This window comes from Neurospora tetrasperma (assembly GCF_000213175.1).
Source record: "Neurospora tetrasperma FGSC 2508 unplaced genomic scaffold NEUTE1scaffold_81, whole genome shotgun sequence".
NCBI classification, from domain to species: Eukaryota; Fungi; Ascomycota; class Sordariomycetes; order Sordariales; family Sordariaceae; genus Neurospora; species Neurospora tetrasperma.
Window position 1 is genome coordinate 4,634,000 of NW_009799179.1, and position 18,411 is coordinate 4,652,410.

General features: G+C 49.7%; 4 protein-coding genes across 4 annotated transcripts; 2 read left to right on the forward strand and 2 right to left on the reverse strand.

Annotated features, from left to right (window-relative positions):
- Nucleotides 1–2,470: 2,470 nt before the first annotated feature.
- On the forward strand, nt 2,471–3,254 carry NEUTE1DRAFT_150037 (uncharacterized protein; the record flags this gene model as incomplete). Its single annotated transcript, XM_009857847.1, has 2 exons — nt 2,471–2,875; nt 2,945–3,254. The coding sequence occupies 2 exons, from the start codon at nt 2,490–2,492 to the stop codon at nt 3,102–3,104; spliced, it is 546 nt and encodes a 181-aa protein (XP_009856149.1).
- A 903-nt stretch (nt 3,255–4,157) lies between these two features.
- On the forward strand, nt 4,158–5,591 carry NEUTE1DRAFT_72200 (uncharacterized protein; the record flags this gene model as incomplete). The annotated part of the gene is made up of 1 exon (XM_009857848.1): nt 4,158–5,591. The coding sequence occupies one exon, from the start codon at nt 4,259–4,261 to the stop codon at nt 5,531–5,533; it is 1,275 nt and encodes a 424-aa protein (XP_009856150.1).
- An 849-nt stretch (nt 5,592–6,440) lies between these two features.
- On the reverse strand, nt 6,441–8,381 carry NEUTE1DRAFT_72201 (uncharacterized protein; the record flags this gene model as incomplete). The annotated part of the gene is made up of 5 exons (XM_009857849.1): nt 6,441–7,370; nt 7,445–7,532; nt 7,592–7,945; nt 8,053–8,060; nt 8,228–8,381. 5 exons carry the CDS (start codon nt 8,237–8,239, stop codon nt 7,026–7,028), a joined length of 807 nt encoding a protein of 268 aa, XP_009856151.1.
- A 6,527-nt stretch (nt 8,382–14,908) lies between these two features.
- Nucleotides 14,909–16,792, reverse strand: NEUTE1DRAFT_72204 (uncharacterized protein; the record flags this gene model as incomplete). The annotated part of the gene is made up of 2 exons (XM_009857850.1): nt 14,909–15,951; nt 16,135–16,792. The coding sequence occupies 2 exons, from the start codon at nt 16,768–16,770 to the stop codon at nt 15,589–15,591; spliced, it is 999 nt and encodes a 332-aa protein (XP_009856152.1).
- Between the last annotated feature and the right edge of the window lie 1,619 nt (nt 16,793–18,411).

Below are 18,411 nucleotides of genomic sequence, written 5' to 3' on the forward strand. Positions count from 1 at the left end.
ATTATTACTATTATTATCGACTGGAGTAATATAAGATAGGGGGTCCGGGCTACGGCTATCTAAATCCCGGGCAATTGGTAGGGGATTTAGTATATTAGCGGTCGGAGCTAGCTCGGTACCACCTAGCTAAACCCACTTCTTTTTAATATAGTAGTTTACGTTCTTTATAACGTACTATATACAGAGCTAGTGTAGCACGTTTAGGTAAGTGGCAATAGCGGCCTTCTTAAATCCTCTATTAAAGTCAGTAATAAGTATTGCGGGGTTAGGAATCTTGTAATCTTCTTAAAGCTTCTTTAAGCAATTAAGCTACCAGTAGAAGTCTTCTTGCCTCTCCCCGTTTAAGAGACCGTATACTACATTAAAGTTATAACCAAGCGTATCGATGCCAGTAACGTTGAGGAGGGGGAGGTTAAAGCGGTTAACCTGTATAAAGCCATAGTTAGTTAAGTGCAATCCACGGCAAACTAACTTTTTTTCATAAAATCAATTTACATACCTTATACATATTATCTACCAATAACACATAGGAATTTTTCTTCCACATTTCAATATACCAGTCGAAAGTCCAGAACACCCGTAATACCCTCTACTAATTAGAAAAGAGTGGATTATAGTCAACAAAGTACTCGATACCGTAGAGGTTCTTATTGTACTCCAATAAATTAATAAGTATCTTAGTCGAAGTATAAGGACCATACTTTACATAGCGAATATAGTATTAAATATTATAAACTTCCTAGGCCGTAATAGGGATTCGAAGACTACGCAGCTCTAATACCAAACTATTACAGTCAATACATTAAATAACAGCAATAGTATCTTCCTCCTCGAGGTCTAAAGTACTACTTAAATAATAGGCAATTTAACGAACGCTCATTCTAGCAATACCAAACAACCTCTCGACGGCTATCTTAATCCCCTCTTTATAATTATAACGAATCCATTACTAATAAACAACGTTACCAACGAGGTTAGTAACATCAAGGGGATAGTTATAATAGTTCTTAATCTCTTTAACGAACTACTAATTACCTTACTTCTTCTTCAATACGACTTTTACTTAATATAGGTAATCGAAGCGCCTTGAGGCAGTATTTCTAATATCTCGCCCAGTTACTTAATGAACGCGACCGTGTATATAGCGGTAGTCAATCCGTATAATAGCGCCCACATCCTCCCTCGATTTACTCTTTACGTTGCTACGAGATACAATTATAAAACCTTACTATACGCAGTAATCTTACAGTACGTCAAAGGCAGCGACCTTATTATCGTAGCCAGGGGAAGTGAATAGTGGCCTCGCTGGTGGCTGGCGGGTAGCGCGCTCGCTAGGGGACGGTAACCGCGTTCTTGATCTCGATGGCTCGCGCCGGCGGCGGATTAACAACGACTGGATTTCGGCAAGGGGGGTTGTGCTCCGGTCAGGAGTAACTGCTCGAGACGGACTGGGGGTCATTTTAGCGGGCAAATCTGTTGAATCGCGGTCAGATGTGGTCGTCTTCGTCGGCTGGGGGGAAAGTCTGACTTACTGACTGGGCGAACACGCGACGTGCGGTGGGCGGGCGGGCGGCGGTATGTCAACAAGCACCACACAGTCGAAGACACTGCACTAAACAACAACAAAGACAATAGATAATCGCAGTAAAAAGTTGCTCAACGATAAGGTAGAGTCTCGCGATAGCCTCATTCAATTGCGCATGAGATTAACGGTCGCTAACAGACTACGCGACGCCGACGAGGGTTGGGCAGCGATGCTGCGCGTGCTGCACGGTGTGTGTGTGGTGGCTGGGCTGGGCTGGGCTGGGCGGCTGCGCTTACTCAGCGTTGTAAAAGTGGGTATACTAGCCATGCACGCTTTTCATACTAGCCAGCTAAAGAATGCGATGCAAAGGAGAGAAACGGAAGACCGATCTCAACCGAGCATAATACCGAATATCTCGGCATGCTGTGTATCAACTAGCTTGACTGAAGCTGATGTGCGGGCATGTACACGTATTGAGACTTGATCCGTCTTGTCCGGATCACGGCAGCCAGATCTGCGCCGGATACTTCCAATCATTGCCCACCTCAGTACTTTATGTCCTGCCAGATTTGCAGATCGGATAGCCACTTCGTGGTACGCCGTAAGTGCTCTTTGACTGTCACCGGTTCGTGTGACCTTACAGGTATTCTCATTGCCGAATGCTGTGTGGATTGGATCTTCAAGGTAGGTGTACCGGTGTGCAGACGATCTACCTCACAGCATTCCGTTCCCTGTACCGTTCCCTACTGCGTATGCCTGAGTAACGGGGCAGGGCAAAACAGCAATGGAGGCATGAGCTCATTTATTCATTCCCAAACTATTTTAGTTTTTGACATTGCTCCTTCCGTGTCTGCCCATCTACACGACTTCAAGCAGATATAAACCACACCTGCATCCATCCACACGACGTAGACATCCCGTTACACAGCAGGATTACTCCAATATTCGACTTCACACCGCCAACATGCTTATGATGAACCTGCATGCCCTCATGGCTCTTATTCCTCTTGTGGCTTCTCTGCCCTCGATGCCCTCGTTTGGGAATAGGATCAAGTCTCTCTCCTCACACGATGACCAATGCCCGTTCCCAGAATCCTACAAGATCACGTCGCTCCAGGTCTGGACACCAAAGAATAACAATACCCATCCAATTGTCGTCGACTTTCAATACGCAGACAACGAGACAAATATCGAAACGTCTTGTTACTACAATGGAACCCAGCCAAACGCAGGACCAGAGGGTTTGGCCCCCAGATATGCTTGCGAAAACCCAACCGTGCAATTCCAGTGGATCCAAAAGACGAGCATGCTTTCTATCATCGAGCTGGCATGCCCCAATACAGCAGAGTCGTAAGTTTCCCATCGGGGACACGCGGTACTTATCATCACCATCAGATCCGACTCTAACAAAGAAAGTAGGGGCTTCATGGCCGTGGACCAGTTCACCCCCAGGCTCAGCTGCGTCGATACAAGCAACACTACCGCGTTCGGAGAAGGGTCGCAATGCTTTTCTCTAGATTTTGCCATCATCAGAAATTTCACTGCTCTCGATCCCATCGCACCCCCAGGAGGAAATTAGATCCCGAGGAGAGAAACGGATTCGTGAGACAAGGGCAATCACGGGTGCCTGTGAAGAATGGGATAAAGTATAGGTGCTAATCGGTGAGCAACGCATTGATGGGATACGGGTAACGATAGTTAATGAGGAATGAAAGCACATGAATATCAAACCAGGTCCAAGGTGGTGGTCGTCAGTGAGGGAGTGGTTCCAGGTTCCCCTTGCATGACATGACAGGAAGAGGTGCAAAGTCGAGTTAAAGTTGTTAAAAGTTCCGAGCTCTTGCGGGGTGTTGCAGCGGTGGCACTCGCTTACCCCCCTCTCGACCCCCTGTTTACCTATGCTCCCCCTCCACAACGGGCAAACTCCCGTCCCGTTCATCTGACCTCTGAAACTGCAGTGTAGGGGCGTCCCTGAAGCGTGGGGAGCCTGGAACAAGTCAATTCGACGTCACCACTTCCGCTTTGTATTCCTCTTCCGTTCTGCTTGCTCTGCCCAAATCAATCATCACCTCCACTTCTGCGTTTTAGAACTCCCGTCGTGCTGCAACGTATTTCAAAATCTCACACAATTCTACATCGCGAGTCCGCTTTCTTCTTCGAGCCCTGACCATTGAACTCATAAATCCTAGAATATCATTCCAAGGAAAACAACAGCTGAACTCCCGCCCGATCGATCATCTACGTACGTCCTGGTCATTCTTCTCGGTTCGCTCATCAGTCACTAGTCCAGTGTTGGTCACGCGGTACGTTCTCGCCGCCCGGAGACCATGTTTGACCGACATCTTGTGCAAGAGAAGTTCTTCTAATGAAAAGCCGACCTCTCGATCTTCCTTTGATGCTTATCCTATGCCAGCCTTCCGATATCAGTGAGTCTTAGTTGGAAAGGGTCCGACAGCTTTACAATCATTTAGAACATGCAATTGTTCATCTACAAGAATGCATCTAATACACCAGCTCGGTCTCTTCCTCCTTCCGTTCACATCTCACTTCGTTGAGAGAGTCTTCGCAAACCCGTTAGCCGTCCCAGGAGACCCAAGTCAACAACACCCCCTAACTACACTCCACGGCCATGCCCGAGAGACTGATGGAGGACCTTACGCTCACGACATCCCAAGTCCGCCCCATCAACAAGGCGGCGGCGTCTCTCTCTCATTCTTCGCCTCCCTCGAGCGCATGGCTCGCCTAGTGGACATCACCTACTGCGTCGGCACGACCGGCGTTTCCAAGCCCTTCTCGTGCGTATCCCGTTGCAAAGATTTCCCTTCGATGCAGCTCGAGCGGACCTGGAACACGGGCCTGCTGCTCAGCGATAGCTGCGGATACATCGCGGTCGACCACGGCGAGAGGAAGACGGGCGGGCGAAATGGGGGCGGGACCGTGGTCATCAGCGAGCCGGCCATTATTGTGGCGTTTCGCGGGACGTATAGCATCACTAACACGATTGTTGATTTGAGCACGGTGCCGCAGGAGTATGTGCCTTATCCTGCACCGGATGATGATGAGGAGGAGGAGGATAACATTGGGGGCAGGAATAGGAATGTTGGAAAAGGAAGAAGCGATAACAACGATGAAAAATGCACCAACTGCACAGTCCACATGGGCTTCCTCGCCTCCTGGCGTAACGCGCGCGACTACGTCCTTCCCACCCTCAAAGCCGCCCGCGCCAAACACCCCGACTATCCCGTCCACCTGGTCGGACACAGCCTCGGCGGGGCCGTCGCCGCTCTCGCCGCGTTGGAGATTCGGCTATCGCTAGGCTGGCAAGACGTCCAGGTGACGACCTTTGGCGAACCGCGCATCGGTAACCAAGCCTTAGTGGATTATCTGGATAAGGCCTTTGGTCTTGATATTGAAGAGGACAATGACGCGCACGAAACCAGAGCCTACCGCCGCGTAACCCACGTCAACGATCCTGTCCCCCTCCTGCCCTTGACAGAATGGGGATGCCGCTCGCACGCAGGCGAAGTGTATATTTCCAAGCTGAACCTGCCGCCTGCTCCCGAGGACTTGCGGTTGTGTCAGGGCGATAACGATCCGGAGTGTATGGCTGGGGCTGAGAGCTCGGATGGCGGCGGATGGTTTGATGGTAGTTTGCGTGAGGTGACTGACTTGCTAGCGCTGGCGGCAGCCAAGGGGACTGATCCCTATTTTCAACATCGGGATCTTGTTGCTGTTGATGGTGATGACGGCGACACCGGTAGCGATGCTGGTGCTGGGAATGACGGTGTTGGTATCGGCGGCGAGTCAACTGCAACAGCACTCACGTCCAAGACAAACAGGCTGTTCCCCACCAGACTCAAGCTTTGGCAGCTCTTCTTCGCACACCGAGATTACTTTTGGAGACTGGGTTTGTGCGTCCCCGGCGGTGACCCGGCGGATTGGGGAAGGGAGAAGTATAACTTGACGCAGACGAAAGACTCTTTTGTTTTTGGTGACGGCGAGTTGTGAACGTTACAGTAGGTACATACACCTGCCTTTTTTCTCTTTTATCTTTCTAATTTTTTTTTTAATTTTTTCCGAAGGCGCGCGTCACAAAATATGGATGATACACACATTTGTTTCTAGGGCTACGGAACGTTATGAGCTGGTGTTCGGGCGTTAACTGGGCTTTGGGAAACTCCTTGAAAAGAAAAAAACACAAACGTGTTAGGACTCCTATAGGGTATTGCATTACAATCATGACAAAGGCACTAATGAGTTGATGGCATACATTAAGCGTTAGGTAGTAAAAGGTTTCTTGTGCTCAACACAATGTCTCTATGAGTGAACTTGATCATATGATCTTAGATCCCAGATAGATGGCCTATGTGTGAACTTATCTAAGTAGGCAACCATAGTACGCCAAGGGGTCCTGTGACAACGATCCGCAGGATAGTCACTTTTCGGACAGAATATGAGGAGCAGAAAATTTAATCAAAAAAGCAAAAGCATGCTCATCGTCGTTGCCTTGGTCAAGATATACTGCCAAAGAAACATCGTCTGCGCTATTAGATGATCATGGAAAGAACCGCTTGAATCGCATATCTTCCCGGGAGCTGGGTTCGGGAAGGAGGTCCGTCACCTGGAAGTTCTTACCTGTCGAGGACGGTTATCGTGGGACGGCTACTATCATCCAGCAAGATCCTTGTGGTCCATGAACTGGAAATTTGACTAGATCCTTGTGCGGTTATTAGATATGCTGTGTCTGTCTTGATCCATTACGCTTTTAGACGTGACACTCTACATGGCACACCAGCTTCATGTCCCCGAGAATGGAACGATGATTATGTTCTTTTCCGCACCAATGGTAAAGATATCAAGGCCTGATCCTCCCAAGTCTACATTAAGTTTACAAAACGAGCTTCTTCAGCGAGGGCAGGTAGTGTAAGGGCATTTAGAAGCACCGCAAAACAATCGTGGTACGTGAACGTCCTCATAAGAGGACAGGGATATATCTCTGATTGGAGTATCATTTGCTTTCCTCGCCAAGTGGAATGGTATAGTTCCTTTGGCTTTTTGTTGGGAAGGGGGGGAGTTGTTAAACAGAGACCTTCTTGTTTCCTTCTCTTACCCTCTTCCCACCCGAGAAAAAGCAGGTGGAAGGGAGAGGTGCGTGGCGACAAAGACAACAGGGAAAGGATAATAATAAGAGAATAGGAAACGACTATCATGCCCTGCATTTCAGTGGCCCCCGACATCAACCAACTTCCTTTATCGAAGCCCCCGTCCTGCCAATGGCCAATGTGCCGCATATTTCACGCTCCATCCGCCAGCCGGTCAAGTCCAGAGAGAACAAAGCCCAGCTCAAGTTTACAAAAATCCTAGCTATCTTAGTCAAGAAGCAACACGAGACCAGTTGCGCAAAGGACGGGCGTTCCTGTGCCACTCCGGTACACCTCAGGCGACCAGTGAGGGCATGCACCCGTCATGGTGAAAGAAACCACGGTCTGGAAAAATGCGCTTACTGCTCCTCGGGAGCCTTCTCCTCAGCAGCCTCAGCCTTCTCTTCAGCCTTCTCCTCGGCCTTGGGGGCCTCAGCGGCGGCCTCAGGCTCGCCATTATCGGACGAGGTCCAGAGAGTGAGGTTATCCCTGAGGAGCTGCATGATAAGGGTGCTGTCGCGGTAAGACTCCTCGGACAGCGAGTCGAGCTCGGCAATGGCATCATCGAAAGCCTGCTTAGCGAGGTGGCAGGCGCGGTCAGGGGAGTTAAGAATCTCGTAGTAGAAAACGGAGAAGTTGAGGGCGAGACCCAGGCGGATAGGGTGGGTGGGAGTGAGCTCGGTCTGAGCAACATCGGTAGCGTTCTGCATGGCAGTGAAACCCCCAATTAGCAAAAGCGCATCAGTAGCAAATCGCGCGAATTTTCAGAAGCTCGTACCTTGTAAGCCTCGTGAGCCGCGGTCGCAGCGTTCTTGCGCTTCTCGCCGGAAGCAAACTCGGCAAGATAACGGTGGTAGTCACCCTTCCTGTGATTGGATGCCGGTCAGCTATCGCCAAGGCCGGGGGTTTGGCCTGAAATACGTACATCTTGTGGTAGAAGACCTTGGACTCGCCAGTGGCGGCGTGGGGGATGAGGGCCTCGTCGAGGACCTCGAGGACATCCTTGCAGACGGTCTCGAGCTCGGTCTCAATCTTTTGCCTGTACTCCTTGATGATGGCGACGTGCTTGTCGGAGCCCTTGGACTCCTCCTTCTGCTCAATGGAGGAGATGATGCGCCAGCTGGCGCGGCGGGTGCCGACGACGTTCTTGTAGGCAACGGAGAGGAGGTTGCGCTCATCAACGGTGAGCTCACCACCGAGCTTGGCAACCTCCTTCATGAAGGTGACCATCTCATCGTAACGCTCAGCCTGCTCGCAGAGGCGGGCGAGGAAAGTCTTGCTGTTGATTTCACCGTGTCGTCAGTACGCAGGCCGCCAGTGGGGTCAGATACACCGATGCCGAAGCCCGCGCGAACAGCGGGCAGCAGGCAGCGGAATCACACACACCTCTCGCGCTACAGCAAGAACAAGGCAAACGTTAGCATATGTGTTGCACCTTGCCGGAAGCATAGCGATCCTGCTGGCCATGACCGGCGCCAAGGGGAAGGCGGTGTCGAGAAATGGGGGAATAGGCCGTCTGCGCCCGAAGGCCGGCGTTGACGGCGGGCTGGAGCTGACTTACTTCGTTGGCCATGATGTTGATTGGGTTGGGTATAGGGCGCGGAAAAGATCGCTACTGTTGCAAATTGGGAATGGAAGAGGAGAAAGCGGAAAGAGAGGGAGAAAAAAAATAGGTTAACCGGAAGACTACGGTGGTTTTGCTTTGCTGGCTGTGACGTGATAAGATTGGGAGGCGGGCAGGGCAGGTTCGAAGGAGTGTCGCTGGGTTGAAGGTAAAGGGACTTTGGCTTTAGGGAGAAGGCCTGAGATTCCCCCGATCCCCGCTCAGTCTAGTGCGAGCCAGCCGTGCTGGGGGGGGCCTGCTTTTTTTTTCGGCCAAGGTGGAATCAAACGACGATTGGCTGCTAGCGAGAGACCTAGCCGCCCGAACGGCTCTGGCGGTGACCAGGCCAAACGGGCAAGGGGCCTGGAGTCTCTCGCTAACAGGTGGATGGGCAATTGGGACGAGAATCAGAGTGGCCTCCACGCGATTGCTTGACATTTGCGTGTGCCCACCCTAAGTACCGCACGGGGCATCTTGGGATCACTCACGCACTCCGACATCCACAGGTCCGCCTTGTTCTCTCGTCTTCCCCGAGTCCAGCCACGTTCTCGGAGGTCGGAGGGGGGAGGTGAGTTGGGGTTGGGCCCAAACCAAAAAGCTCCCGTGGCTCCCAAATTTGGCAACCAAACCAGGGAACAAGGCCGCATCGTCTCATCAGGCTCACACTTGCCCTCTTTGCAGCGCAGTGGTGTCGCGAGTAGAGGTACTGGTGGCCGTGGCCGACGTTGAGGGGATTGGATCATGAGAGGTGATTCTTCAACTGCCCTGCCACTTTCTCTCAGTCTCGTCCGCAAGGCATAGCATCCATGACCCCGATCCATGGCGTGGCATGCTTCGTTCGACTACACAACAACCCGCAAGCTGGAGTTTGTTATGTGCTACCCTTTCACCCTTTCTCACGTTTACAGATGGGCCTCAGCTTGTACCTCGGTAGGCTCGCGAGCTGTTTGCATTTGCAACCTCTTTGCATACTTGGAGTCCATGATATGTATCACGCTCTGGAATGTCGCCCCCACCCCGAGGTGAAGTTCTCTGAAGCCTCATTTATCCTTCTTGACCATTGGTGTGTTGTCCACCGGGAGCCAGGCGGCGGCTCAAAATGTCACATTTCTAATATTACCTTATTACCTTACCTATACACTACATTGGCAGGAATGTCTCAAGAGTCCACTTGCCATCCACCGCGGCGGATTCCTGTCACCATGGGTTGGTTGTCTTGGCCATTTATCCCTATTCCCCATGTTGGCCAGGCTGACACGACCAGAGAATTGCGGTCGACGGCGTCGTCGACGTCTTCGCTAGTCAAGCCCGGCGTTTCCATGTGCAGCAGTTGCATCTTGCCATGTCTTGCACACATCCGGATAGCGGCCCAGCAGGATATCGGGATAAGGACGGCGTGCTCTGTTTGGAGTCTTTGGAACCTTGACTCAGAGCCCCGCCATCGGCAGCCCCTCCCTCATCTTCCCGGAACTAGCACCACCAGGGAGTTCCCAATTCGCTGCCTCTTTGTCACCGCATGGCACACGTTGTCTCGTGCCAATGCTAGAATGCAGGCCAATTTTCCAATTTACCTCAACCAATAAGTAACCCCCTATCAAGTACCCTTTGGCCTGTGCGCTTGCTCTCATGCGCCTGTCTCATCGGCGGCAATCGATCCTCTCGCTCCGGCTGCTCATCCTCCTCCTTCTCAGGCTTCCATGTTATCGTCTTCATATCACCTGGCAGGAAAAGGAATGATAATATGAGTCCAGAATCGTTGCCCAAATACGCTCCATCTAATGGACCTGTCACGACAATGGGCCAACAATTCTGGTTCTGAGGCTATCTACAAGTCCCAGTCGTTCCATCGGGCATGTACGTATCATTGTTCGGAAGCGAGCGACAGAGTGGGGTCTTCGCGGCACCTGGCCAGTGTCCTCTGGCCGTTTCCAACTTTGTTAGGCCAGCGATCATTTCCTGGGCAGAAACTGGGTGCAAAAGGAGGGAACATGGAAACGGCTAGAAGACTGCGAGCCTTCTCCGGGCGGGTTGCTCACCAAACGCTAACCTCCCGCTCCCGTTGCGCCCCGCTACGTATACCTTGAGGTTGGTAGTGCACCTACTCTTCACTACTGGACATCTCGATCTCAAAGCTCTGCTTCCTGCCCCCTCCATTTGCTGCTTCCCCCTCCTCCTCCTCCCCCCCCACGGCTATGGAGATATATGAGGCAGTCCTGTTGGTGTATATACTTCCCAAGCTCTGGCATGGACAAACCTCGAGATCATGCAATACATCCAGTCATCCAGTCACAGCCAGTGTACACAACATAGCCCTGTGTTACAACCCCCCTTCGCAGCAGACATCCTTGGATGTTGTGTTTGGCGAGACCGAACGGCTGATGGTTACTTAGTCGTTATCTTTTATGTTGGTCAGGGACCAATCTATCAGACCGGATCTACATCCTCTGTGGTCGAGCAGTTGTTGGTACAATTGGTGCCACAAATAAACGCCCCGCACCCTCAAAACCCCGCATTTGAGCCCGATTTCCCAACTTCCCTTTTTCAACACCAATAATTCAAATGGCCGTCATTCCGTCATCCCCTATCAAAAAGGCAAAATTTAAGCATTCAACTCCTCGTCGGAGGAACCGGATTGTAGTAAGGTATTCTAATGGGCTCTCGCTTCGAACTATCGCTGTACATGAAGGAGTGACGCCCGAGTACGTAAAAGGTGTAGTAAAGCGCTTCCGACTCTAAGATTAGGGGGTCTCAAGACTAGGCCGTGGACGACCACCGAAGATAAATGAGAGAGATAGGAGAGCGATTCTATAAGAAGTTGCCAAAGATCCTTTTATTTAGTTCGAAAGTTTGAGAAAAATCGCAGCCCCTTATATTAGAAAGACCTATCTTTCCACCTACCTAAAGAAAGAGGGCATCAAACACCACTTCGCTGTTATTCGCCTATATCTTTCCGCTGATGTAGCTAGTATTCAATATACTTGGGCCTTTGAGTACGAGGATAAAGATATATCCTTTTAGAGGATTGTGGTTTTTTCTAATGAGTTTACTATAGAGAAAGGAAGAGGTGGAAAAAGGCTTTGGGTTTTCTGCCCTAAAGGTAAATAATACATTTCTTTTATTTCTCTTTTTCTCTTCCAAATATTAATACTTTTCATTCTTTTTAGACTCTTTAGCTGTGGATGCCCCTTATATCTAAGCCAGGTATAAGAATAGCCGTCTATTTTAAATGTTTTGGGGTGCAATTTAGTATAGGGTGAAGAGTGAGCTGGTGGTTTGCCCTGGAGACCCCGACGCTAAAAGGAATGGAGTAATTGCTCGAGTTTATAAGAAAATTCTTGAGGAAGAGCTTCCTAAGCTAATAGAACCGGGGCTTATCTTTATACAAGATAATACTCCTATTCATAAGTTAAAATTGGTAATGGAATGGTTCGAGGAGATGAGGTTTGAAGTTCTAATATAGCTACCTTATTTACCTAACTTTAACCCTATCGAAAATCTATAGAGTTTACTAAAGGAAGGGATAGCAAAGGGGTTTCCAGAATTATTAACTATGTCTTGAAATGATAAGATATTGGATTTACTTATTGATGCAGCAACGAAGGTTTGGTTAGACTTAGAAATAGGGGTAGTAGATAAGTTGATAGATTCGGTACCAAACCGGGTGCAGGCGGTTATAGCTGCCAAAGGGTGGTACACTAAATATTGAATTATACCATTTTATTCCTTATCGTCTTAAGTACCTGATAACCAGCTTTTGGCCATTTTTACTAAGAATTGTGGTTGTGGTGTACTTAGAAAGAAGGGGGGTGGTGGCCAGGGAAATGCATGGATTTTGAACGGGGCGTTTTTTTACGGCGGCCACTGTACCCAGTTCGGATCTCCCTCGCTCATCACCCTGGCCTTGTCCCTCACAAGATCATCAGGGACCCCTAAACAACCCCTAATGATCCCTACCATACATACTACTTGGCAGCATGTAATCCAGCCCTGGTTTGTTTGTTAGTTTGGTACAGAAGAGCCAAAAGCCTACTAAACTTGGGAAAGCTGTCGAGAGTCTCGCGGATACTATGTAGATGCTGTAAGTTAACTCCGGAAGCTTTGGAGGGGGCTGAAAAATACTTTTGTAGCGTTGAGAATCCTGATCATTGTTGAACCTCTACAAACGGGGACGAGTTATTAGGTATCTTCCTAAGGCCAATGAGGTCCTCAGATTAGCCTTATTCTACCCTTGTTCTGCCCCGTCAGAAGAACCAAACTAACAACACAACAGTCTTGTAGTGTATTGTACACCCGCCCACCTGCCCCCCCTTAAAAAGACCATCCTCTTGCTGATGGCCTGGCTATAAACCCCTCCATGGCTCTACATACACTACGCCAACTGCCACGGCTTGGCTGTTAATTCGTTGGACAGACTGGGAACCATGTTTAACCCCCTCCCCTGTTTTAGGTCAGTCGTCACGCGACTCCAACAATGAGATTGCGAGCGACAACCAAAGCTTCAAGGGAGCTGAATCTAGCGCGAGGTTGTGGTGATGGTGACATAAGGCACAGGCAGCCATGTCACGATACGCTCCAGTCCAAAGAAAAACTACTTCTATCTAACGTGAGGGTTGATACAATTCGTGACGAAAAGCGAACATCGGATGGCCCTATCTTGTTCTTTTGACGAGTCTAGGCGTCTTGTCGTTGTTTCAATTGTGGTACAATACGTATCATGGTTCTGTGATTGCGGATCCTACATTCGACTTTATCGCCATGTGCCATCATGGCTCAGGGACGTCGACGAACGGATGCTACGGAGAACGTCGTCAGAACACCAAGTAGAAATGGGTGGTTTTCAACCGGTTTTCGCCCTTCGATTTGTTTAAAGAGGTTTTCTTGAACGCAGGGCGTTTATCTTCAGTCACTCACTTTGAGATAGAGCCCGCCCATCGATTGCAACCGTCCTCGTGACACTACCAACGGCTCTTCCAGTTCAGTCAATCCCAAGTCCACGGGCCGAAGTTCAAGATGTGAGATGTGAGCTGGTTGCTGCATATCTTTCCTGTCCCTAAGACGGCCATGGAGAAAAACGATACGCTGATATTTGTCCCAACCCGCACTTACAGATGAGGCAGATATGAAATATAATAATAGGATCTCCATGGTCAATGTCGATGTTGTACAATGCCTTTTCACATCCAAGAGAGGGTAACGCATGAACGACGTGATTTACCGCAATTTTAGAAGGATGGTTAAACATCGGTATTGCGCGGCGGATCAAGAAGCTCAGACATAACTCGGGAATCTTTACCAGGTAATTAATTACATAGGGACAATCAGCACAGCTCACTCGTCGCTCATTGTCTCTTCCTTCTGGTCTTGGTCTATATGCCGTCTGGGCTAGATAAGTTGAACAGTGGTAGTCAACTAGGTAATCTTGCTCTGGTTTATGTACCAGCTTGGAGGCTCGTGGCACGGTATCTAATAGTTTTCTTTTGGTTACATGGTCATTCGTTTCACTTTGTCAAAAGCTCTTCAACTGATTGTGGACTTGAGACAGCGACTGAATCGCCGTCAGTGCATAGTTTTACTCACTTGACTCCTAACTTCTATCTTTGCAATTGTGGTACGATCGATCGATGGTGGAAGGGCAGGACAGGATAGAAGAGGGAAAAGGCAGGAGATAGCTAAACTACCTGTCAGGTATGAAATCACAATCTTCCCTATGACTTGCTATACGGTCAGGCAGATTGATCTTTACAGTATAGTTGGATATCCCCAAAAGGAGTTAAAGGTAGGTAGGGTTATCAGACTTCAATCCCCTATAACGCATAGCAAGTCAGTCCTCTTTTATTTAAACTTCGCAAGTGTTTTCACGATTGGGTTTCAAGGTACCTAGGTAGTCATTGCATCGATACTGACTGGATCCGCAATCTCTAACTCGCATTGGAAACAGAGTTAGTATTTTTTTTTTTTTGATAAATAAATTCTTTCACATCCTTTTCAGTTGCACTTCTTTTCTTCAGACAACTATGAGCCTAGAAGTCTGAGGAATCAACTACATATTTATGCAATATACACTGTGGGGATCAATCCGCCTGAATCTATTCAGTTGGGAAAGGGAAGAAGGCATTTTCAGACCTGACAAGTGGACATTTAAGAAAGGGAGAAGAAGAGACATATCTGAGTGGATTAGCACCTAGTTATAACCTCTTTACCAATACTCTCACCTTGACTTAGGCTCCTTGATAAGGTCTTTTACTGTAGTGAAAAAAGGAACGAGTCTGCATCCAGTTAATTCAACGTCCACTGTCTACTTACACTCTCGTTCTCATATTATGTACACACACAAGTCATAGTCCTTCAATCTCTGCTCAGTCATCTCGCTATAACCTGTTACGAGTCCTCTACTTCGACAGCAAACACGGAGAATCACAGAAGAGAAGGAGCATTTCCAGAAGTGTCAAATCGTCTTGCTCTTTCATGTTTTTAAAGAGGTATTTACTTGCTACTTCTTAGATCATCATTATAGCTGCTCAGCAATCCGTACATACTTCACTTGAGATAATCCATGTTAGACGTCATCACAGACCACCACGCTCTGTACACAGATATAAGCGTCCCAAACAATGAGCCAAGCGTTCTCGGGGGCAAGTTAAAAGCGTAAACGTAATTATCTCCATGTAACCGTGATGTTAGTACAGGGTTTGTGTAATGCAGTCAGTCAGTACAGTACATTGTCCTTCCTCCATCTGACATGCTAACAACAATGCAACATTCCCTTTCCCATATACCTATGCCATATGTATGCATTGAATGAACAGGGGTATCAAAACCAGCCCGAACCAGCCAGCCGAACAACTAAACAATTTCCCTTCTTCCTTACCAATACTCAAAAGACAAATTAAGAGACGACACTCGTGGATTGTTCATCCCGAGTGTGCATACGCCGTTATATATCCCAAGCTCCTTCATCGGCCACCCATGAATTCCTTCACGCATTCCACCCCTCTCCAAAATGCCGACCTCCTGATGCTACCTTCCACGTCTTCCTGCACACAAAGCACATCCATCTTAGCTTGGTGGACCAACAAACACCCCAGAAAAGAGCATTACCCCAATTTGCGCCGTATTAACCCCATGTATGCTGTGTGCTGTCTATATTTCTCCGCTTCTAGTTCGCTCTCGCCCGGTAGATGTATGGATGAAGCTATGCTGCATTGTTCTTCAGGCCCGAAACTCCTTCCTGATTCAAGATAAACACCACCACCGGGCCCGCTGCATCTGACATCAGACCCGGCCGATGTTTATCTCTCCAATCCGTCATGATATGTCCGTCATGACTTGTTGCGCTCCAACAGTTTCGCTGCCCGCTGCAGACGTGCATAGCTGACTTTCAATCCGATCTTTGCCCGAGGGTCATCGGAATCGCTCGACTCGTCGTCTGATTCTGACTGCAGCTGGTTATGGCCTCCGCGAGTGCCATTCAACACGGCTGGCTGTCTTGGAGTTGTTGACCACGAATTCTTTGTCATCTTCGGTTGATTATCAGGGGCTTCCTTCGATATTATAGCACTGAAACCGGACAGACGCGATGGTCTGACTGGGGGCGCCGTGGCCTTCTGCTGTCTGTTACCGTAGGCGCCGCTCACGGGCGTCGACCTGGCGGTGAGATTTCGGTCCAAATGCTTCTGTGATACCTGGCGGTCGCTGTCACTTCGACTGGGCATGACCCGGCGAAGAAGTCCACCGAGTCTCCGAGTGAACTCTGTTCGCGTGCTCCGTCCAACCTTCTCTTCTGGCTCGTCAACATTGAGCGGGCCGAAATCTCCTGTTGCGGGGGTCGGCGAAGCTGGGCGATGACAATTGCGACACATACTCACTGCGGTGTCAAGGCCGCCAGAGGAGGATCTAGTAACCGGCAGAATGGCTCGCACCCCGCTCGTGAGATCACCCCCTTTGCCCTTCCATCCGCGGCCCCTGGCCGTGAAGCTTTCTGAGCAGCAACAATATGTCGTATTCCCAAGGTTAACGACAGACTCGCTCCATCCCCGGATCCAGTCAGCCTTCTTGACATTGCGCCCGGGTATGATTTGTTGACGTGTCGCCAACCAGTTCTGAGCCGTTACGGGCGGTGGAGACTCCAAGGGTGTCGTTGTTGACAGAGATTCCGATGTTCCTTCTTCCTTCCGTACAGCTTCCTGACTTGGACTTGGGGCACCAATCGAGACGGTTGAAAGTCCCGGATACTTGGCCGGACTATCACCTCCTAGCTTGGCCATCGGTACTGTTGCTGCTGATCTCGTTCTGCTTGTTTCGCCTAGTAGCTGGGGCTGCGACGATTGGTGGTCGCCTTCGGCCAAGGTAGCGTCTGGGCTTGCAGCCGCTTGTCCATCGTAAGCAAAGGAATATGGCGAGAGTGGTCTTTGGAGAATGAAATCTGAAAGGGCGAGGGGAGCAGCGGGGCTGGGCATCGAAAGCCTTCCCGGTGAGGACACGGCTCTGTAAGAGTGGTTCATTGTCGCTTTTCGTCGTTGGTCGATCTGCGATGGTCGGCTACCGATAGGGAGATGGGCATTCAAGATCAGGGATGTATGATCTGCCAACCGGGAAGAGAGTGGGTTAGGGTTGGTCCGAATAAACACTAGATCTCGCAAATGAACTGTGATGTAGTTCTTTGGGGCAATCGTATGGTGCTTGATCGTATGATAGATGAGGTCGCAAGAGGGCTCGACTGGATCGACGAATAAGTACGTGGCAAATTCGGTATAGGCGGAATTCAGAGATTGATGGAGATGGCGCAATAACAGTAGATGCACAGTTTGATGTGACTGTCGGCAGGGAAAGTCGTCCAGGTCGATATGATGATGGAAGATTATGCTTGTGATGAGAGCAAACAAACAAACCCAACCAATCTCTCTGCCCCTCGATGTCGTTGATCTGCACTCGTGCCGTGATATGCAATGTATAAACCTGTACGGCCACTCCGCGGTGCTTGCGTTTATGTCGTCAAAACCGAACGATGATGGTGAGGGAGTTGCGACTGCTTGTGACGCAAGCAGCAATCTGAATCGCCAGTACAAAGCTCACAGATTGTATCGTCAATTCGACAACGGCCCAAGTGAGCAATCGTGGCTGAGGTGCTGCGACGTTGATCAAACAGGCCAAAGCGAATAGAGAGTGAAGAATCGGTTGTTTTCCTCCCTCGGCATGACCCAAATGCTCGGGTTCCAGGTTGGCCGGACGAAAGATAGAGAGGCAGACGACGTTTACTTCCTGGTAGCTGCCATCTTGTGCGCAATAAGAGAATTTGAGGTTTTCAAGATTTAAACGTGGGTGTATCCCCGACTTTTTGGGACTTCGGAGTCGGCAAAAAGAAGGTATGAAGAATGGGGCTCTAGGGCATTGATGACTTGAACGAGAGCGAAAGCGGACAGGGCGAACTAGGTGATCAGCTGAAAGTCGCTATCATCATGGTAAATCGCTCGAGGGAGTCGCCAGTCAGTCTTCAAGTTGGGATTGGTTTTGCGGAGCTAGAGGAGCCCGCTTTCTCGTTCTTGGTCGTCCTTGGTCGACCGTGGCCCGTGACGGCGGTGTGGAATGCCCCCTTCCGGTTTGATGAGAGATGGGGTCTGTTGGGTCACGATCTAATGGATGGAGAGCAGCTGAGAGGGTGCCTGGCTGCCGGACCTCTAGCAAGCTGGAGCCCGCCCGCTGGGGGGGGAGAACTGATATGACTGGGACTGGGAAGATGCAAAGATGGGGTTGAGATCGCACACGACCCTGCAACCGCTGGCGCTGCGTTAGGTATGCTGCGATGCACTGCCCTGCACCTACGGAAATTGGAATGATGGGTGGAATCAATCGACTCGATATTCCCGTCATTCGACGCAAGCAAGTAGTGTATAGAATGGCGGGATGAGTGAGGGTCTGAGTGAAAAGCGGAACCGCGTCTCGGTGCGACCCGGTAGGAGTTGCAAAAGATCGAGCCTCGTTGAAGTTTGAAAAGTGCCAGAAGGCGGGAGGCCGACAAGGTTGGAAAGGAAAGTAGAGGTACTCGTCAGGGCTAGAAGCGCCCAGTTTGACCCCGTGCAAGCACGGGGTCAGGCAGATAGATTCGCGAATGCAGATGGATTCGCGAAAATTTTAGTACTTCCCCA